This window comes from Ornithodoros turicata, unplaced genomic scaffold, assembly GCF_037126465.1.
Source record: "Ornithodoros turicata isolate Travis unplaced genomic scaffold, ASM3712646v1 ctg00000858.1, whole genome shotgun sequence".
Taxonomy (NCBI): Eukaryota; Metazoa; Arthropoda; class Arachnida; order Ixodida; family Argasidae; genus Ornithodoros; species Ornithodoros turicata.
The window spans coordinates 384,364-407,452 of record NW_026999407.1 but is presented as its reverse complement, the minus strand read 5'-3'; the positions used below and the strand labels follow the sequence as shown (position 1 = coordinate 407,452).

The window sequence follows — 23,089 nt, the reverse complement described above, 5'->3', positions numbered from 1 at the left end:
GTGGTACGGTCCATGTTTCCGCAGTCTGTGTAACCTGTCATTAAGCGACCCACTAGAGGGAGGCTCCGTATGAAAAGCGTGTTCAGGTAACAGTGCGATATCAATCCGTATGATGTTTTAGTGAATACGAGTTCTGATCCCGATGTGGAACGGATAAGTAAAAAATGAATATTTTCATTCGAGTGATTAGGTGCTTTCCCCACAGAAAAGCGGTCCAGCAACACTGTTGCTTCGCATCACAGACGACCCTATGGCGCAAACAAGTAAACCTAAGATCAGCCCCCCCCCCCCCCAAAAAAAAAAGCCGATGGCCCACACAGGACTACCGGTGACGTCACACATGATAAAGGAGATAAAGGAGGTTGAAGAGGGAACCGTAAGAAATTTCCGATTCGTTTTGAGCTTCCCATCTCTCTTGGTAACTGACAATTCCCCCACTGCCAAGCTAACTTAATTTCGCATTTTGGAGGAATGTCTCGAACTGATTTACACAGCCATTATAATAGTTTCGGATTGTCAGGCAGACTTCAGAAAATGAAGTCACAGGTTGTGACATCGTTAGATGTATGGTTCGATGGTGCCAAGTGTATAGTGACGTTGTGTCTATGAGTAACAGAATATTGCATGATGGCGCACGTTTTGGGGGGAATTAAACCCGGTAAACTTACGTTAATTTCTATACATGCGACATAAAAAGTGCCATGTGAGTATTTCGCGTTTACTTCAAATCCGTTTTCAACTTCAAAGGGTTCAAGTTCAAAAGAAATAAACTCGGAGATGCAATGGCACAAGACTTCAGTCGTGGCCGGATGGTTAGAACCTGGGGTATATATGACACCAATTTTGAAGAATTCCATTCCACATTAAAACTCACATCACAACGGGTTGACCACTGCGGTCGGCTGTGATCATGCATTTGAAGCTTTGTCACTTTGTCCCACGTGTTTCGCTGGCACAGTGTCTTATAGTCGGCACTGTAGCATGGCGAGTCCCATTCACCCCTTCACCACCACCACCACCACTGTAGTTTGACGTAGAGAGCGATAGAAAACGAACTAGAAATAATTGAAATTAGTCGCCGCAGCAGCATCACGTCTGTAACACCGCAACACTTCCTCAGTTGCGCATATATAAAAAAAAAAGTTACATAAGTTAAGCTTTCGCTTTATTAAATTATTCAAAATGAGCGCATAATCGGCAATTTCATTTTTCTTGGGTCTACTATCACAGTATCACTCAATGATTATTATACTTTATAGTCCGTCCAACGCCGTAACGGTATCGCCACCACTCTGTTTATTATGGTTACTATTGAGCACCGCTATCCCCATTGTAGTATGTGTTCGACACATTCCGCCCTCGTGTTTTTCCCTCTAGAACGGAAGTATATGAGTTTCGTTCTTTCTTGCACGTGGTTTTTGGAAGACGCTTTAGGACTAATGTCTCCATGCTGGATTGTCGCTTTTCAGCTGGCGTGAAAAAAGAACGCAGCTGTTCCTGTCATATTTCCCTTTCTTCGTTCCCAGCACGACTGCGGGGGCGCCACAATAAACACACTATTCGACACATTTCGCCCTCGTGTTTTTCCCTCTAGAACGGAAGTATATGAGTTTCGTTCTTGCATGTGGTTTTTGGAAGACGCTTTAGGACTAATGTCTCCATGCTGGATTGTCGCTTTTCAGCTGGCGTGAAAAAAGAACGCAGCTGTTCCTGTCATATTTTCCTTTCTTCGTTCCCAGCACGACTGCGGGGGCGCCACAATAAACACACTATTCGACACATTTCGCCCTCGTGTTTTTCCCTCTAGAACGGAAGTATATGAGTTTCGTTCTTGTACGTGGTTTTTGGAAGACGCTTTAGGACTAATGTCTCCATGCTGGATTGTCGCTTTTCAGCAGGCGTGAAAAAGAACGTAGCTGTTCCTGTCATATTTTCCTTTCTTCGTTCCCAGCACGACTGCGGGGGCGCCACAATAAACACACTATTCGACACATTTCGCCCTCGTGTTTTTCCCTCTAGAACGGAAGTATATGAGTTTCGTTCTTGCATGTGGTTTTTGGAAGACGCTTTAGGACTAATGTTTCCATGCTGGATTGTCGCTTTTCAGCTGGCGTGAAAAAAGAACGTAGCTGTTCCTGTCATATTTTCCTTTCTTCGTTCCCAGCACGACTGCGGGGGCGCCACAATAAACACACTATTCGACACATTTCGCCCTCGTGTTTTTCCCTCTAGAACGGAAGTATATGAGTTTCGTTCTTGCATGTGGTTTTTGGAAGACGCTTTAGGACTAATGTCTCCATGCTGGATTGTCGCTTTTCAGCAGGCGTGAAAAAGAACGTAGCTGTTCCTGTCATATTTTCCTTTCTTCGTTCCCAGCACGACTGCGGGGGCGCCACAATAAACACACTATTCGACACATTTCGCCCTCGTGTTTTTCCCTCTAGAACGGAAGTATATGAGTTTCGTTCTTGCATGTGGTTTTTGGAAGACGCTTTAGGACTAATGTTTCCATGCTGGATTGTCGCTTTTCAGCTGGCGTGAAAAAAGAACGTAGCTGTTCCTGTCATATTTTCCTTTCTTCGTTCCCAGCACGACTGCGGGGGCGCCACAATAAACACACTATTCGACACATTTCGCCCTCGTGTTTTTCCCTCTAGAACGGAAGTATATGAGTTTCGTTCTTGCATGTGGTTTTTGGAAGACGCTTTAGGACTAATGTTTCCATGCTGGATTGTCGCTTTTCAGCTGGCGTGAAAAAAGAACGTAGCTGTTCCTGTCATATTTTCCTTTCTTCGTTCCCAGCACGACTGCGGGGGCGCCACAATAAACACACTATTCGACACATTTCGCCCTCGTGTTTTTCCCTCTAGAATGGAAGTATATGAGTTTCGTTCTTGCATGTGGTTTTTGGAAGACGCTTTAGGACTAATGTCTCCATGCTGGATTGTCGCTTTTCAGCTGGCGTGAAAAAAGAACGTAGCTGTTCCTGTCATATTTTCCTTTCTTCGTTCCCAGCACGACTGCGGGGGCGCCACAATAAACACACTATTCGACACATTTCGCCCTCGTGTTTTTCCCTCTAGAACGGAAGTATATGAGTTTCGTTCTTGCATGTGGTTTTTGGAAGACGCTTTAGGACTAATATGTCTCCATGCTGGATTGTCGCTTTTCAGCTGGCGTGAAAAAAGAACGTAGCTGTTCCTGTCATATTTTCCTTTCTTCGTTCCCAGCACGACTGCGGGGGCGCCACAATAAACACACTATTCGACACATTTCGCCCTCGTGTTTTTCCCTCTAGAACGGAAGTATATGAGTTTCGTTCTTGCATGTGGTTTTTGGAAGACGCTTTAGGACTAATGTCTCCATGCTGGATTGTCGCTTTTCAGCTGGCGTGAAAAAAGAACGTAGCTGTTCCTGTCATATTTTCCTTTCTTCGTTCCCAGCACGACTGCGGGGACGCCACAATAAACACACTATTCGACACATTTCGCCCTCGTGTTTTTCCCTCTAGAACGGAAGTATATGAGTTTCGTTCTTGCATGTGGTTTTTGGACGCTTTAGGACTAATGTAGCAGCATCACGTCTGTAACACCGCAACACTTCCTCAGTTGCGCATATAAAAAAAAAAGTTACACAAGTTAAGCTTTCGCTTAATTAAATTATTCAAAATGAGCGCATAAGCGGCAATTTCATTTTTCTTGGGTCTACTATCACACTATCACTCAGTGATTATTCTTTATAGTCCGTCCAACGCCGTAACGGTATCGCCACAACTCTGTTTATTACGGTTACTATTGAGCACCGCTATCCTCATTGTAGTATGTAAACATGTAAACAACGTTCTTCGTGGGGTTTACACCCTTTGAATGGGACAATTACAAAGGTTTGCGGACTCTGGTGATCAACGCGGCCTCAGGTATTACCAAAAAACAATATTTACGCATCACTTTGAGACATTACAAATGTGGGATCCTCTCGTGTCGTTACGGATGAGGAAAACGTCACTTTTCGTCAGGGGCCGCCGATACCTCGAATGCTTACTGTTTTATTCGAAGTATCGGCAGCCCTTCCTACCTTATGCATTTTGTGCATAAAATGCTACCTCCATGGGACCGATGTATTTACCAAATTTTCGATTTATGTCGCTCATATCCGCGCTTCAGGATTGTCTAGGACGAACCTGGGACGTAGGACCTAGGACGTACCTGAACCTGAACGAAGAGCCAATGGAGAAGATCAAACGATCACAACGATCAAAGACAACATGGGAGACACCGTGAACGTGTAAATTAAGAAGAAAAAACAAGGTACAGCCCTACAGAAAGCAGTAAGTTCTGTCTCGCCGTACGATGTTACACCGCAGAAAGAATGCTGAAAAACACAGAGGGGCAGGAAAGTATGGAAAGAACACGAACGATTCAAGATCATTCCTCGTGCCCCAGTCCCAGGGTTCTTAGTCAGGAACATTTAACGGAACTCACCTCAACATTGGCAAAAGGGGTGAGCTGGTTGCAGGTTATGTTTGTCACATCCTTATGTTGCAGACACTGAGGGTTTTGCCTTTTTTGGCGCACTTCCAAAGAATACGACAAAGTCTTCACAAGAGAATTATGAGGACTGACTTTCCCGAAAAAAGAAAAAAGAAAAAAAAAAAAACGGAATACACTCGGTTCTGAGGACTGTGCACCATGCTATATTTGTAAAAGATGTTCCATCTCGATTTTTCTTTTTTTCCAACATTTGTGTACCACAATTGTTCCACATTTTGCAGTTGCATTGTTTAACGCACATTGTGAAACGTGTGATGCCCCGTTCCGACTACCGGCCCCCCTGGAATGCTTTATCGATGGCGACCATAATGCCGACCACCATCACGAATGTACTGCATCAACACCACAAAAGGCTTCAATGTAGACCAATAGGTGCACACGAAACGGAGTTCCCCGAAAGGAATTTCCGAAGAATTCGTAGCGTGTGCCGCGGGAGGTGATTTTCTTTCGTCAACGTCACCTCCATGGAGAAAAGATTCGTAGCCGTCTTCATCAGGAGCTGCAAATCACAGTGCTCATATATATATCTAAGAGTTACGTAAATCTGCAGTATCTCTTCAAGCACGCACGCTGATAACTAGGGCATGGCTCCTTCGGGTTATATTTTCCAGCAAAATCTGGGGGTAAATAAATTATACTTACAATATATTTTAAGACTATTTATTTATTAAATATATTATATTCATTATAATTATATTTTGCTTCAATAATCCGGGCATGATAGGGTTGAACCGAACGCTGATTCAACCCAATTCTGGTCGAGTCGGGTCGGATAAGGCGCAAATCTTTGTGGTTTACCTGGCATAATACGCACGTCACACTGGTAGACATAGAGTATAAATATTTAGTCCGTGCATCTAAGGCGTTCCATCAACAACTTTTCTCGGTCATCAGTTCAGACACAGAGGAAGTGAACACGTACTATCACTCTTCCCGGAACAGCGAGTCGGCGTTTTAATCGACTCTTGACGTCCTGTGAGCACGTGACAACCGTCGAGGTATCTCTTACTTCTTGACCCGCTTGTCTGTTTTCTGTCGTTTCAGGGACAAAACTTCTCGTTAAACGAGAGCCAAAAGATACCCGTGTGCTCGTGTGATCAAGTACAAGCCCTGTCCTTACAACCGACATAAATGGAACTGTCCCCAGACTTCAGCGATCAGCTCACGAGGGTAAAATCGGAACCTCACGATGCCGCGTGCCTGCCGGAACAGGTCCAGGTCTGGCAAGATAATTGCAGCGAGTCTGCGTTAGGAGATTATTGCCATGGTAACATTTTTGTAAGCTTACAGTGTACATACAGGGTGTCATTGAATTATAATTTAAAAAAAAACTACACCTCCTAGGGTCATGCGGTCAATGGCATTTGTTCTTGCTGGGTTTTTGCCGCCCCCTCATGAGAATGTTGCGTAACGTAAGTTTAATTACGTAAATTTTTGCGAGCATAAGTTGGAAATTTGCCTTGTAAAGGTCACTTTTTTACCACACGAATGTGAAGGGTGTGTCTAATTTACTTAAATTAACGATAATTGAGAGGGATATGCAGGAGGTATCGCGTGGGAAAAAATAGCCGAACGTCATGCTCTACGGAGGTCGCGCAGAATAGCGCACGATGAATTTTTCAGCGCAATCTTTGTCAGTTCGACGAAAGGAGGTTGGAAACCCAGCCCACCCCGGAATCGCAGAGAGAGATAACACAGACAGGGCTTATCGCATCCGACTTTCGCTGGGATAATGCTGTCCCTCTCCCAATTTTAGGAATTGTCACTTTTTCTACTATCACTCTGTGGGCTGGCTTCGGAACCTCCTTTCGTCGCACTGAGAGCGATTGTGCCCAAAACGTCGTCGTGCTTTATGGTCCGGTGCTCCAAAAAGTGTGATATTCGGCTATTTTTTTCTGATGGGACAGCTCGTGAATATCACTGTCAACTATCGTGAATTTGAGTGAATTCGGCACGCTCTTCATATGGGTGGGGTGAAAAAGCACCTTTACTCCGCAAATTTCCGAGTTCAGTTTGCAAATATTTACATAATTAAACTCGGGGTACATGGCATTAACATTAGAAGGTGGCAAAAACCTAATAAGAACAAATGTCACTGACTGCATGATTCTAGGTGGCGTAGTTTTTGTATTATAATTCAATGACACATTTTCTGGGACACCCTGTATATGTGGTGAATGATTTCTGGAATCTCATTGTGGAAGCAGTCAGGCATCTGGCCGTCTCACATCATGTAACGAAAGGTTGGACGCAAGGTTTTGTGGACTGACGTTCTTGTGTGTGATGTACAGCGCTGAACAAAAGTTTGTGGAGCACGCTCCGGTGCATTCCTCCCTCAGTGCATGGCACAGTACGGACTTGCAAGCAGGTGACTGGGTTACCTAGGCACATGTCCGTAAGTCCGTATGGTCCCATTCGCTGCTAGTGTGTCGCTACGAGGAAGGAGTGCTCTGGAGTGTGTTCCGTAAACTTTTGTCCAGCACTGTACAGATCCGGTGCGACAGAATGTAACTAGGGTCCAGATCCGGGCTCAGCGATCCAGCAAGAGCACTGTGCAGAGTCCGCGTTGGGAAGTGGCAAAATTTTTGTGAAGACTGAACTGTGTGGCACGAAAGACCGTCCGAAAATGGCCGGAACTAAAATCGGGACCGATCTTTTTTTTATTTTGCCCTTGCTCCGCGTATTTGTTGTTGCTCATTGATGATGCATATGATGAAACGAGTGAAAAATAAAAATCACGAACCATTACCTAGCAATTTGTGCAATGAAGCGCCGAATTGCTAGTACAAGGGTCCAGACATCTATATGTTATGACGTTAAGGCAGATGAAGAACGTAGATGAGCGCCCGGAGCACGCTTATATACCAGGGTGTCTACCAACCTGGAAAACCTGGAAAACAGGGAATAGTCGGGGAATTTTCATGTGACTGGAAAAGTCAGGGAATTGTCATGGAATTTGGCTAAAAAGCAGCTGAAGTCGGGGAAAATCGCAGACAAGTGCTGTGATGATGCGCGGCGAATCGCGATTGGCGGCTGGTGGTTGAGAGGCGATGCCGCAGCAACGTTACTGCGAGTAGCAGTTCACCAGTATGACAAGCTCTGATGCAGAAAAGTAGGGTAGCCTCACTAATACTTAATAAATGGTCTGTTTTAAATTGGATCTGGTATCAAAACGTATGAGCAGGCACCAAGTTCCCTTTTGTTTTTGTCAGGGAATTCGCTTGAAATAGTCAGGAAAACCTGGAAAAGTCAGGGAATTTGAAGGCTGCAGTTTGGTAGACACCCTGTATACTGTAGCGGCACCACTGCACAGTTCTGACAATGGCGGTGAGGCTGAATGCGCTCACAGTTGCTATGGGTCTCATACTGGCTCAATAGCCATTAGGTGCTTGCTATATTTTGGATATCTGGCTTCACAAGATCCGACAGAATTCGAAACTACGGCTGCCGAAAAAAAGTTTTTGTTCCTGTTTCAGTTTGGAAATAATTCGGACGGTGGTTATGTCATGCAGTTCACACTTAAGCTTTGTGGTCATGTGGTGAATGTTTCTGGAATGCTATTGATGACATGTTGTACATACCCAAGATTTCGAGCAATGTTTCGTGGACTGATCTTATATGCAATATTTATTTATTTATTCATTTACTTATTTATTAGAGTACCGTTTGCCAAAGTGGCTGTCGCAAGAGTGAAGACAAGACAAACCATACGCAGCATGTGCTTAAATGCAGAGTAAAATGAAACATACAGTACCCAGATAAGTGTACAAACTAAAAGCAACTATATTTTAATGAAGAGGATACGTGATCAAGAAATGCATCTAAATTTGTAGAACATACAACACTGTTAGGGAGGGAATTCCATTGACGTGACATATATGCAAAAAAATGAATGCATGTATGTACTTGTCAGTTCGACATTTCGCAAGTTTAATAGTTTTACAATGCCTAATACGTGATTTTGTTTAGCCAGAGAATGTAACGCATTCGCTTGGATCAATGACCGTTCAGTCAATCAGCTAATCAAATGACCGTCAATTATTAGCCAGAAAGTTCTGAACTTCTGTAGCAAAGCCCTCCCGTGAAACTGAAGTGGGTTCGCTTTTCCAAAAAGATGAACCGAATGAAAAACTGAAGATGAACCGAATTCTTTCTAACTTATCATTCAGCGCCAGACCGGAGTATGAAAGTCAAATTGCTGAAGCACAATCCAGAATTGACCGGCTTAATGTGTTATGATGCAGTAATTTCACATTTTCTGGCCATATGCAGAGATAAGTTGCGATAGATGGAGCGTCAGTAGATCCCGAAAGAGGACGGAGAGGAGTGTCACCTAACTCCAGTGATGGCCAGTAGTTAACTACATGTAGTTAAACTACTAGTTCAACTACCTGATTGTAGTTAAAAAGTAATTATCAACTACTTGCAGAAATGTAGTGGCAACTACTAGTTAAACTACTATTTTAAGTAGTTAACTACTGTAGTTAGGTTATTGAAGGCGCCAACTACTTTCGATTTTGCCGCAAGCTTTACGGCACGATTGCGCTTCCGACCTTTACCTTGAGCTACTTCTTTGATGAGAACAGAGGTGCAGAGCAATTGTGTTGTGCATGTGTACTAAATCTTCACTTTTAATGCTTGTCTAGTGAAGCCTCATTTGCTGTGAAATAATTCTGCATCTTAGTTTATCGCGTAGGCACAGAAGGAATCCCGCCGCAAGCTTTGTATTTGACGATCTTAGCAATGGCTTTAGCCAAAGTTTATTATTGCTCGTGATTCATATTTAGGTGTCCAAGAACACTACGAGGGATTCGTGTTGGTGGACACCGTTAAGTAGTTATAGATGTAGTTAAACTACATCGCAGTAGTTAAAAAAGTAGTTTTAACTACTCCCCTGAAAAGTAGTTGAACTACTAGTTAAACTACTCAATCACAAAGTAGTTAGTAGTTATAGTTAAACTACTGTAGAAGTAGTTAGTGGCCATCACTGCCTAACTCGAAGCTTTCGCAGTGTGACTTACTTCTCATTTCTGTCTTACTTCAGAGATGACAGCTGGGGTGTGCCACATCAACGAAATACTCCCGGATGACTCCTCAAGTGAGCGTCCAATCATAGAAGTGAAGACGGAGCCTTACAACACTCCCATTTTGCCGGGACGGGACCAGACGGGTCACGATGCAACGTCAGAAGGTGATACAATTTACTTGATTGATTTAGTCAGAGAAAATAGGATGCTTTTAGGTTTTCCGTTAAGCATGTGTCCACTTTCCAGCACATGTTCTGTTTTACTGAAATCCCTCATAATGGAGATCTTTGTTACAGTAATGTTGCATTTGCAACTTTAATTGTACACATAAATCGCATAAACACTTTTGCATACACGCTAATCGCATAAACACTTTTGGAGTTTTTGCAACTTTGATCTCACACTGAAATTGCAGCGTAGCTAATGTTTGTAATGGAAAATTTGGGTTACAAAAATGTGGCAACGTGGCTTAGCGTAACTTTTATTTTACGCTAAGAGCGCCATTCGTCCGCATCTGGTCACATGACAGTTGTCACCCAACACGTATGCTAAGAAGGTTTTAATCACTCATATAATCATCGGTGAGAGGTGTACAAGTGTGACATCTGTCCTACAGAGTTTCGAGATAGCATGCACGAGTGGCATTGCGAACGCACTCATACGGGAGAGAAGCCACAAAAGTGCAGTCTGTGTCCTGCAGATTTGAGCTGCAGCGCACACCTGCGGTGTCACAGACGGACACACAGGCGCAACATGTGCAGTCTCTGTCCTGTGGACGCGCACGCGGGTGAGAAGCCGTACAAGTGTAATTTGTGTCCTGTGGAATGCAGGCGGGGCATGGACCTGCATCCTTACAAATGGAAACACGTATTAGAGAGGCCGTATAAGAGCTGCGTCGCATGTCCTCATGCCAGAGACCTGGAGAGGCGCGTGTTAATGCAAACCGTGTTTCATACCTGTGTGATGCACATGAATAGATGTGAATAGCAAAATAGTTGTGGCCTTGCCTGGCTTGTGAGGTATCTACTGCTAGGAAGCAGGGCTGCGAGGTCAAAATACCGAGAAGTTGCCATCGTGCGATGAGACGAAAGTAGCCCGTTTTCCTTGTATGTAGCCAATTCTGTAGCCAGTGGTGTGCAGGCATGAGGTATTGAATGTCTTTAACGAGTCTTGAAACAGCAGCAAGCAAACAAAACAGACTGAGGGACATTGCACCAACTGAGAAAAAAAGTGACTGACCATCAAGGGACACAGGAAAGAATGCACTGTGCACACTTTGGCATTACGGAGCTTCCCGACTTAGGTGCTCGGGAGTCTCAAATGTAACGCGAAGAAGTACCCACAAAAGTAACCAGAAAATAGCCAAGTCGTCGTTTCACAAACTTCAGAGTCCCGAGAGTCGGAAAGTAGCCAGTTTGTCACGGAGTAACTAAATCTGCCGCCCCATTAATTAAGATGAGGACAAACGCAAAATGACACCCTCACGCCCCGCCAACGGAGGTTTATTTCCACAAACAATGAGCACGTGTACGTACTATTAATTACTTATTATTAGTGAGCACCCATATACGGTGTTTCACATGATGCGTCACGAAATGACTATCATATCCGGAAGCGTGTACACACCTGATGCAGTAATGTCAGGGACAATTACACTCACTTCCACTGTCACAAGTCTACGTGGTGAAGCCTCTCTTCCAAAAACAACTTACATATTAAATGAACAAGTTTTGAACATTAGAGAACTGATGTTCTGTGGCTGGAACAACATCGAAAGGGACACGTACATAAAAAGCCTCAAATTGCCTAAGAAGTTCAGTTCAGTGAAATGCAGTGTTACTCACTTGGCTATACGAAGACAGGTCCCTTAGATACCGCTGGAGGCCGCTCTTAGATACCCCATTGTTACCAGACGTTGGCTTGCGTTTGATTGTAGCGCGCTAAAGATCCAGTTGAAGCACAATCCAAGCCAGGCCAAGTCACCGATGGAGAAATGGACGACTGCGCCTGCGGCGCCTGGCACGACAGGTACGCTATGTGATGCACGCAGCCGTGCACTAGATCCTTCCGATCGCTCAACACGTTTAAAAACGCGACCAAAAAGTGAAACACGACACAGAAAGTTGTTATACGCGTTTTATTTAGACATATAAAGACTAGATTCATTCGCAGAAACAACAAAAACATTTTGCCGCTAAACTTAGCGCGCTGAAGTGATCCGGAACGGCAACAGTGGGGTATCTAGTGGCGGCCTTCTTCGTTGCACGCTTTTCCGAGGTGAGTTTGGGGGACCTGTACGAAGACGTCCTGCGCTAACATAACTCAGAAGTAGCACTCCATGAGTCGAACACAGACTGTCGGCAACCTGTAGACATCGTCCTTCCTTCCCCGGAAATCGGGCGTACTCTCAACATCTGTCGTCTGCTCTTGCCATGCATGACCTCAAATTACGCAGAAACTATTCCTCTAGTTTGGATCATATTTTCTGCTTTGTTGTCCAACGTTCATAGAGTGGGTCAGTTTCGCAGCTTCCCGTAGCCACCTGTTCAACCTTGTGGCCGCACGACATGGCAGTCCATGGCTGCAGGTCATGGCAGCTCATGCGTTTCATCGTGTCTGCGTTTCTCGAGAAGACGTACTATCCTCAGTCGAGACTCGTATGATAGTTTGGTCTGCACCAATGGCTCTCGCCAAATAGAAGAAATACCTGCATGTGTCCCGCGTACGTGCCAAGTGCATTTACACTGCTTTTCTGGTTGAGCACATCCGGACCAGGTAGGGGCCGTTGATCCGTTTCCAAAATGTGATCAAGTGAAGCGCCACCGCTGTGGACGGACGAAGACCACCGCCATCATCGATGAAATGGCTGCTCAAAATGCACTGTTGGAGAGCCTGAGATGATGCGTCATCGCGACAACGGTCGACGGAAGGAGCGATAGTGGCTACCTATGACTAGGGTTCCGCGTTTTCATTGTTTATTTTTGGGCGGATTTGGCATATGTTTTTCGATATTTATTGATTTTTGCGAAATTGGAATTTTTAGATGTTTTTCCTTGCGTGTACATGGTTTAGCCGACAGTTATCGGCGAATAGCAATTACAATGTAGTTTCAGTGCTGTGCGCGTCTAACGCAGCCTTAACAACAACAACCAATGCGAATTACCAGTTTTACCAGTACCTGTTTTATAAAGTACAATTTCAAGTTTTATAAGTGCTGCAAGAAATGACCGGAAAGCGTTTGCTCACGTTGTTCGTTATGAGGATCCTTCAGATTCATGTGGCACAGCGATTGCACGTGTCCGATATGCGCGCCGCACCTCTTTCACAGCCCACATTAACACTGTCACGCGACAATACTTGCATATGACAACATCTTCCTTGCCCGAGAGTTCAAAATCTAGATTTTTGCAAACTTAGTCCGAGGCCCTCTTCCTTTTTCTTCCCATCTCGGGTGCCGCGGAAAGACAGGACCGCCGTACGTGAAAAGTGGAGGTGTGCGTACTGTCGTAACCTCTCCACTAAACAACTAAAGGCTGGTGACCGAGATTCTACTTGACGTCAAGTCCCTAAAAGCCTCACAAGCGCAGTGGGGCACCTACAATAGCAGAAGAATGAGATTCCGACCAGCACACCCGATCCGGGACAAAAGGATTGACCCTGGAACAGTCAATGTGGTCGCAGGTCATCCAACCATAGCAAATACCAAGAAACGAAGAGTAATAAAGGAAAGCCTGGTTGGCATGTTAGAACCTTAAGTAGCGCATGCACAGTAATTTATCTGTGATGGTTCCTGGAATGTTCCTCTGTATTTGATGTTTCCCGATTAAAAAACGAGGAACCCTATCTATGACGTAGAGGAACCGCAGAACAGTGGCATTGCTATTTTGAGTGCAGAAAATTAACGTGTTCCCCCGCCATCTCTGCGGGTGGTCTCCCGAATTCTGAGTTCGTCAGGTTGGCAAGTATGCCCATCATTAGGTATGCCCAAATTGCCCACATTCCCTTACCATTGACTGGTGAATGGTTTAGTGGTGGCCCCTTTGTTCTGGCAGTCATATCTCTGTGCTTTCTTCTTCCTTCATATCCTTCAATCGGCACATCAGAACCGTTGTCATTATCTTTCAAGTTGGTACGCTTCATATGTTACACAAAGGCACGTGAACATTATCCTGATACTTGGCTGAGATTTCGAGTAAACGTTGCCAAAAGTAAAAATGCTGAACCACGGGAGAAGCGGTGCGTTCAGTGCTTGCTACCGCATATCGACGATGTTGGAGGCCCAGGGCTGTAGCAGCAGTGCCGACGTGCATCACATAGCGTCAGACGACGTAGCGTTCATGAACGACTCACTGCAAGATTTATCGAAACAAGATGGAACCAATTAATGTGCCCCGCTATGGGCTGTGCACTGAAATAACTTTCCAGAATTGCGGAGACATACTTGAGTACGAAATAACCTGCCGACACGAACCAGCGGTTCTGTAAACGTGCAAAACTAAGACGCTGTGATAGAATGGGCAAAATAACTGTTCCTGAAGTCATGTTCGATATACATACACAAACTGGGATTTGGGAATGAGGGGTTCTGGAATGCATTATTGTGGTACTGTGTTGTTTCTGTATCCACCCGCCTATAAGTTATTTAGGTGAGCAAATATGGCAGTTTTGTCGGTGTGCTACTACCATCCCATCTGCACTCTCAGTGTCCCGTTTCTGCAATTTCAGACACAACAGCAAGCACTGGTATGCCTCATATTGAGGATGAGTCCAAAGACATTTGCCATCCAGTGTCTTCAGGTTGCAACTCTTCCAATATACAGTTCGACATCAACACAACAGCTGTTCAGCCTCTGTTCGACAACACTGTCCCAGACTCCATGAACGGTCAACACCCAGATTCCAAGCTCAGAGACGATTCACCACCTAAGAGAAAGGCGTCATCTCATATCTCTGACCACAAGGAAGATGGGATGCAGAAGTGCAATATCTGTTTCACTAAATGCGTTGAGGTTGACCTCAAAACTCAGGATACGAAGACATTTGCCTGCGGCGCGTGTTCTGCACCAATCCATCATGTGTCAGCCCAGCGACTGTACGCGAAGCGTCGCATGGTTGAATCGTCATTCAAGTGTGCGGTATGCCCAATTGAATGTGTGTCGCAGGGCAGCCTGAATTGCTGCACGCTCGTACATGATTCCAACGAATCGGAACAGCCCATTCCATCAAAGGACAACAATGGAGACATGAGCCGTGTGTGCGACCTCAGTTCAGCCGAATTCATCCAGTCGGAGAGTGGCAAAAGCCAAAGGCAGGAGCACACTGACGAGATGTTGTACAAGTGCCATCTATGTCCTGCAGAGTTCAGCCAGAACGCAAAACTACGGCTTCACAAAAAGACACACAGAGGTAAGAAGCCGCACAAGTGCATTATCTGCCCCGCTGAGTTCGCTCACCTGTACCTCCTGAAGGATCATGTACGGACTCATACCAGCGAGAAGCCATACAAGTGCGTCCTCTGCCCCGCAGCGTTCAGCAGCAAAACACACCTGTGGCGTCACAAATGGACACACACGGGAGAGAAGCCACACAAGTGCAATCTCTGTCCTGCAGAGTTCAGCCACCCGTATCTCCTGAGGGACCACGTACGCACTCATACGGGTGAGAAGCCGTACGAGTGCATTCTCTGCCATGCGGCGTTCAGCTGCAGGACACACCTGCGGTACCACAAACGAACGCACTTGGGAGAGAGGCCACACAAGTGCGATGTGTGTCCTGCGGAGTTCATTCGCAGGGCGGACCTGCGGCGTCACGAGCGAATACACACGGGCGAGAAGCCGTACAAGTGCGGCGTCTGTCCTGCGGAGTTCAGCCAGAGCGTAGACCTGCTGTGTCACCAGCGAATGCACACAGGCGAGAAGCCGTACAAGTGTCACCTATGTCCTGCAGAGTTCAGCCGGAGGAGAGACCTATTGTGTCACGTGCAAATACATACGGGTGAGAACCCGTACAGGTGTGACCTCTGTCCTGCACAGTACAGAGACAATGCAAGCCTGTGGCGTCACAAACACACACACACGGACGACAAGCCACAAAAGTGCAATATCTGTTCCGCAGAATTCCCGAGCAATCTGGAACTGCGGAACCACAAGCAGACGCACACGGGAGAGAAGCCACATAAATGTGATCTCTGTCCTGCAGAGTTCAACCGCGGCACAAACCTGCGACGTCACAAGCGAACACACACGGGCGAGAAGCCGTACAAGTGTGACCTCTGTCCTGCAGAGTACAAGGACAGCACGAACCTGCGGCGTCACAAGCAAATGCACACGGGCGAGAAGCCGTACAAGTGTGACCTCTGTCCAGCGGAGTACAAGGACAGCACAAACCTGCAGCGTCACAAACGAACACACGTGGATGCAAAGCTGTACAAATGTGGTATCTGTGCTGCAGAATATGCCGACAGCGGGGGCCTGCGACATCACATGTCGACGCACCTGCAAGAAGGCATGGATGTGTTGCCTCTGTTGTGTGGGGTGCAGACACGGAATGGATCTGAGAGTTTGCAAATGTGAGAGATGGCAATGAGGTCTTGGGCCTGTCACTTGTACTCTACCTGTAGACCTGAAGAAGCCTTCTGTGATGCATCTGAGGAGATGCTGTACAATATAAATAGTGGAAGCTGAATGAACAATTAAGACATGCGTACTGCTCACTGACTTCTTGTCAGCTGCCATCCTTCAAATGCTGTGCAGCTGCAATGTGTAGCCCGCAGCATTTCAGTGTTCATTTGGACAGAGTTCAGTGTCGGACACTTAAACAAATATAGACTGAGCTTGAAAGGTTGAAAGTCTGTACTGGTTGATGATGGACCTAAAATCTGAATAAGCCTCCAGTGCAGAGAAAATGAGCACAAACAGGATGCCTCCACACAGCCTTCAAACTGCCAAAGTTTTATTTCTATGAACATCCCTTCCTCCCTCTTTTTCCAAGTGGGCACTTATCTTCCAGTTATTGTATTCCTCTTTTTGTCCCATGAGCTGATAAGATAACTACACCTAAATAAGTAAATAGGAAGAAAAGAAATGGAGGAGTGTTCTGCCAGTTAGGTAACAGGAAAGGAATAACAAAATGAAGGCGGCAAGATAAGCCTCCATTAACAAGAGGACAGAAGGGGAAGATGTAAAGTCGCATTGTTTGTGGATATAAGCCTTTGTTGGCACTTGAAGTGGGCTTCAGCCTTCCTTTGTTAGTCTTTTAATCTAATAGCATTATGGTGGCGTGTCCCAGGGTTATGTGTGAGCGGAAGCTAATTAGTACAGGGTGTTACCCTATAAAAGTCTACCTGCCATGCTCGTAACATTGTATTGTCTGCATACAGGGTGGTCCACGAACCATGATAGAGATTCATAGTAAATAAAGTAGGCAGCGGAGATGCATGCAGTTCAAGGGATTTCTTTTTTCTGCCAGGAACATTTGCCACATACTGCCACCATTTTTATTTCATTTCGGTTGATCTCCAACGGTGTATGTAGTTAACAGACTAGATTTCTTTGATCAACGGGAGGAAGAGGGGAGTTGGCAATGGTTCATGTTTAGACCCTGATGTTTTAGGGTTAAACCCGATTTTTCCCCGAGTTTGCACCCCGAATTCAGGTTCACCTATCTAGGGTTAAACCCGATTTCTACCTGCAAAACTGCACCTAGGCTAGGCACCTCAAGGCATCGACATACTAGTTTCTCACAAAATATGCGACTGCCCCTTACTTCTGGCACTCTGGATAAACGGGACAGTGAACGTTTATTCTACAATAATGCCCAATTTCTCCCTGAACTCAGTCTGATGGTAATTTTTCTGCCCAAATTTGCATGAATTTTCGACATCAATTTATTGACCCGATTTCTACCCCCCGAATTTGGAAAAATATAAAACCCGAAAACTTCAGGGTCTATTCATGTTGCAACACTGCAGCATTCAGACAGGACGAAGGGGGCTAAAATGAAGAGACAAACCTATCTGCAGATAGATTTCTTATCCTTCTTAAGTGGAACACTGCTATTCTGGGTGTTTTACCTAAAGTGATAAAAAATTATAACTGGCGATGTACTTGCTAGAGGATTGTGGGACTTTCGACAATTGCCTTCTGGGAACTTTGGCCACCATTGAGGAAGGCTTTGGACAATTTTTAATTGTGAGAAATTTATTTTTGTCAATTGACCTTCGAAATTTGCCAAGTAAACCCCCCTTTTTTTTTTTCAGAAATATGAAGTCCTCCACGAACAACTCAGACCCAACAAAAACTATGGACAGTATCGCGACAGAAATAGTTGAAAAAATTAGTAATCATTATGCTTTAGCCTCACCTGCTTGATTTTCGCCAAGAAACGCGCGCAAAATGTGCTTCTAGAGGTGGAATTCATTTGTTTAATTCCTTCATTTGTTTTGCCGTCTTTGTGATAAGACTGTTGTTTTGTTTTCTTTGTGATAAGAAGGTTGTCACCACCATCAAGGTCACAGCAGAAGAAAAAAAGGTAAAGCAAGAGGGGGGAACGCTTCTTCCTCTCCCCGCATCTCCCGTGCGTTCTTCTTTGTGACAATCAAACAGGCGAGGCTACAACAGCATTTTTACTAATTTTTTTGGCTATTTTGAAATTTGAATTGAAAAATAAATTTCCCTCAATTACAACTTGTCCAAAGCCTTCCTAAATGGCGGAAAAAGTTTCCAGAAGTTTCCATTGCCGAAAGTCCCACAATCATTCGGCGAGTACGTCGCCAGCTGGAATTTTTTATCACGCTACGTGAAACACCCTGTAGATGGGTAGTAATTATAACTGGTCAAGTTCTGTGTAGTGTTCCTGACAAGGTGACACAATCTAGAGCAAGTCTGCAGGAGTTTGTCCATCCTGGCTAATCTGACGTCAATAAAGTCATTTGCGAATGGATCTTCCTAAAGTTCTTTGAAGGCTCGCGCCACTCTAAGTAACGACCCTGAAGCGTCGTGTGGTAGACTCGGTCCACACACTTTCCTTGGTCAGTGGAGATGGAAGCTTTGGGGACGGCAGAACACGCAGTCAAAGCATGGAGATCGCATATTTAAGGCGAACAGGATGTCTTTCACAGCGTCTTCGTTGAAGTCTCCTACCATGATGACCCATTCCTGAGTAAGCATAACACAGTCCATCATGCGGTTTACAGCGGTTGCCATTTGCTTGTGCGTAATCCTTGGATGGAGGTACGCAGTAACGACGTTGAGATCCGTGGGAAGGTGTACAGCACAGGACACACCGTATTCATAAACGGAGATAAACGGAGATATGGGAGAAGCTCTTGATTAGGATGGGCACATCAGGTTCCATCGCAGTCTCTGAAGGTCTAAAGTTACAATCGCAGTCCGAGTCCAAAGATAACATAACTTGCGTTTCGTTTCCCGCCGTCTTCGTTGTTTTCGTTCAAGCTGCCCCATCTTTCCTTGTTTCTTTTTGTGTCCACAGATGGACACTGCCGTTTTTCCACTGACACATGCTTTCTAATGCTGACACATTAATAACGCGTTGTCTTCTGTTTTGTTTCGAGCAACTAAATTCGGTTATCCGGAGCAATATCAGAAGCTATCGCGCCACATGCAGAACGATCCACTCGAGAATGGCCTTGTTGTGGCCTGATCCCACTGGTGGTGAAATGTTGGTATTCTCCCTTTCCTTTGCTAGTTAGCACACTATAGGGTCCAGATCTTCAATGCACACACAAACATATATGTATGTTTACTTCCACGAATCATTTGTGGTGTAAACGGTGAACAAGGGCCGCCGGGGAGACTTCTGAGGCTCATGTAATAAGCTGTATTGCTGTCTTTCAAGTTTGCTCGCTCCACACACCACAGTGTGGGACACGTGAATGTCATCTTTACTCGGCATCAAGGAATCCTTATTTTACATTCAGTCATGGCGTTGATTACAAGATGGAGACTGTTACAGAGTACTTATACCTTTTCCTTCTCTTTTTTAAATAAACCTATAATCCCTTATAATATACAGGTACACTGTCTTAGTAGAAGAAGAAGAAGAGAAAGACATGTTAAACGAGACTAAAAAGAAAGGGGTCGAGTAAAAGATAAAACAGGAATATGACAACGCCACAATCACCGCGACAGAAAATGTGCTTTTACAATGCCATTGAAGGAAATAAAATTGTTAATGACTCTTATCTCATGCGGCAATGCGGTGCACACGTTACAGCCAAAGCAATCAAGTGAAAAAAAAGAGAGACTAAGTTCGTGGCTTAATAAGTTGAAACGTGTTGGTGTTATTTCTTAGCGAATAGGTTTTGTAACAATGTCGTAGTGGAAGAAGCTTGTTAGAGGAGCAATAAAACGAGTTGTCGAAAAGGGGTGCAAGTGTGTGCCATTGTGCCCGTGTTATATCAACCTGTGTGCTCCCTCACTGTCCTATCTCTAAAATTTCAGATGGAACAGCAAGTACTCATACGCTTCATGTTCAGGACGAGCCCAAGGTTACTTGCGATCCAGCACCGTCAGGTAGCCCGAAGCATCCTGTCACGACGAAGGATAAGATGCTCAAGTACGACTTTAATCCAGCTACGTTCTCGAGGTCTGAGTGTGCCCAGAACCACACGCAGGAGCAGACCGACAAGATGGAGTTCAGCCACGGCACACAGCTGTCACGTCACAAAGGGACACACGCAGGAAAGAAACCGCACAAGTGCAATTTCTGCCCCTCTGAGTTCACCCGGCTCCAGCACCTGAAGGAACACTTACGGATTCATACCGGTGAGAAGCCGTACAAGTGCAACCTCTGTCCTGCGGAGTTCATTCGCAGCACATACCTGCAGAGTCACACGAAGACGCACACGGGTGAGAGGCCGTACAAGTGCGATCGTTGTCCCTCGGAGTTCATCCGGCTCCACCATCTGAAGGAACACATACTGGTTCATACCGGCGAAAAGCCGTACAAGTGCGATCTCTGTCCTGCAGAGTTCATCCGCAGCACGTACCTGCAGGTTCACAAGAAGACGCACACGGGCGAAAACCCATTCAAGTGCAGTCTCTGTTCCTCCGAGTTCACGCGGCCCCACCACCTGAAGGAACACGCGTTCATTCATACTGGTGAGAGGCCATTCAAGTGCGATCTCTGTCCTGCAGAGTTCATTCGCAGCACGAACCTGGAGGTCCACAAGAAGACGCACACGGGCGAGAAGCCGTACAAGTGCAGTCTCTGTCCCTCTGAGTTCATCCGTCTCCACCACCTGAAGGAACACTTACGGATTCATACTGATGAGAAGCCATACAAGTGCGACCTTTGTCCTGCAGCGTTCAGGCACAACTCGAACCTGCAGCGTCACAAGATGACACACACCGGTGACAAGCCATTCAAGTGCGATATCTGTCCTGCAGAGTTTACCCGGAGCACGTACCTGAAGCGTCACAAGGAGGCGCACACGGGCGAGAAGCCATACAAGTGCGATCCCCATCTTGCTGTGTCAAAAGTAGACACATGGGTGTAAGGTCACACAAGTGCGATCGCTGTCCCTCTGAGTTCACCCAGCTGCACCACCTGAAACATCACATAGGGACACATAATGATGAAAAGGTGTACAAGTGCTATCTCTGTCCTGCGGAATAGGATCTGGAGCACACACCTACAGTGTTTACAAAGAGACACACACGGGCTACAGGCACACATGCGCCAGAAACTGTATGTGTGATATTTGTCCTGCACACACGTACGGGTGAGAAGGCGTACAAGAATAACCTATGCCCTGTGGAGTACACACGTAGAGCATGGACGAATGCTGTTGCAAATGAAAACACATGAGGGAGTCTCATACAAGTGTCCACACTGCCCTATCATGTGTCCTCAACCCGGAGGTCCCAAGAAGACGAAAGCCTTTTACAGATGTGAACTGGACACCTTAACAGTGTGATTTCATGTTTAAAACTCACCTCACGTGCTTCAATAGACGGAGGTTCAAAGGAGTCGTAATCTGGCCGGATTTGTGACGCGTATCAGATTCTGATAAACCTCCGTGCTGGGAAGATTAAGATGGAGACAAAAAAAGCCATCACTCGCACAGGAACTTTGCACAGTTCCTGAACACAGACATATTTCCACCAGTCACATGTGGATCTGGTAGCAGGTCCAAAACATATCACCATGCCCTCTGTTTCCCGGCGCACACTTTCGGGACAAAACCGTGGACTCCTTTTCTCAGAACGACACCAAGAAAGAAAAAAAAAGAAAAACGTGCAACGGCTATGGACGTCTACTTGCGGACACCGCTCATCTTAATTTTTGGTTAGTTTCTGTTGCCATTAAAAAAACATGGTGCTTCATAAGCGAAACTGCAGAATATTATTGGGAGCCGCAAAGCAAAGAAAGAACACGTAATAAAGAAGGAACTATCGTGACACCGAAAAGTGTCCCACACAACACGAGCCAACATGCGCACCTAAGCTTTCAAGCGTACCAAAGAAATGCGTCCGGTATCTGCCAGGAACCGATTTTCAGGTCAGAGCTTTGCAGAAAAGCGCACCTCCTGCACTTGTACTCCTGTAAAGCATGCTTCGCCTGTAGAACACTTCATTTGCGTGGCGAAGCCCATCATCGTAGTTCGCATTACATTGCATTTGGAGTTTAGTTTATAATGGAGAAGTGGAGAACCTTAATAAAGCATAATGTAAAACCCCGAGACTAGGGAACACGAAAGGACAGACACAAAACGAATCAAACAATCAGACAAACCGTGTTGTGTCTGTCCTTTCGTGGTCCCTGGTCTCGGGGTTTTACATTATGCATCATCTTCACCAGCTCGCTTGCTTCCTAGCCATTTTTTCATTGTTAATAAAGCAGTCTGAGTTCCTCCCAGTTGGTCCAAATTATCCGCATTCCTACCCTGCGGCACGTGCAACATGTCACCACACTGGGCAGACAAACCTTACGTGTAATATCAGTATCCTTGAAGAGTGACAAGTTTGGGCTTGTTGGTGCGAGACAGTATTGTTGCTGAGTGATAAAAGACGAAGGCATTAAGAGGGACATAATACATTCGCTACTTACAACACTCTATTGAAACTTGTTGTATTGGCTGCTTATACGCTCCTGCCCACCTGCTGGTTGTTCTTTCTATTCTTACACGTGTGGAGGTATGTCAGTTCCCTATCAGACAATGCAATTGAAGGAACGCTGACACAGGCCTGACCCAATTCTTTTATTTTGGGGGCCTCGATAATCTCCCTAGTGGTTCTGTATCCATTTCTTCCGATGCACATACACTGGGTTACCGCAGGTAAACACCCACACTCCGTGCAACGTTTCATGCGCGGTACCATTTCACTTATACTCCTGTAAAGCGTGCTTTGCCAGTAGAGCACTTTGCTTGCCCTGCGAAGCCCATATCTGGAGTTCACATTACATTGCATTTGGAGTCCCCTATATAACAAAAATCGAGGTGGAGAATAATTCTATAATCAGTCGGTCTGGGCGCACCTCCTGCACTTG

General features: G+C 45.5%; 1 protein-coding gene across 2 annotated transcripts; it reads left to right on the top strand.

The window, feature by feature from the left end:
- Positions 1-4,244: 4,244 nt before the first annotated feature.
- On the top strand, positions 4,245-21,637 carry LOC135375388 (zinc finger protein 501-like). Of its 2 annotated transcripts, none has more exons than XM_064608108.1 (4): positions 4,245-4,327; positions 5,595-5,817; positions 9,595-9,741; positions 20,038-21,637. In XM_064608108.1, exons 2-4 carry the CDS (start codon positions 5,682-5,684, stop codon positions 21,093-21,095), a joined length of 1,341 nt encoding a protein of 446 aa, XP_064464178.1. In that variant the 5' UTR covers positions 4,245-4,327; positions 5,595-5,681; the 3' UTR covers positions 21,096-21,637. The 2 variants fall into 2 exon arrangements, with proteins under 2 accessions (XP_064464178.1, XP_064464177.1); XM_064608107.1 differs by lacking the exon at positions 20,038-21,637 and adding an exon at positions 14,303-16,884.
- Positions 21,638-23,089: the final 1,452 nt, after the last annotated feature.

What these genes read in the sequence shown, in the direction of transcription:
- LOC135375388 (XM_064608107.1), top strand. Translation starts at nt 5,682, where the DNA reads ATGGAACTGTCCCCAGACTTCAGCGATCAGCTCACGAGGGTAAAATCG. An exon ending in GTTAGGAGATTATTGCCATG is followed by an intron (nt 5,818 to 9,594) that starts GTAACATTTTTG and finishes GTCTTACTTCAG; the next exon opens with AGATGACAGCTGGGGTGTGC. An exon ending in TCACGATGCAACGTCAGAAG is followed by an intron (nt 9,742 to 14,302) that starts GTGATACAATTT and finishes CTGCAATTTCAG; the next exon opens with ACACAACAGCAAGCACTGGT.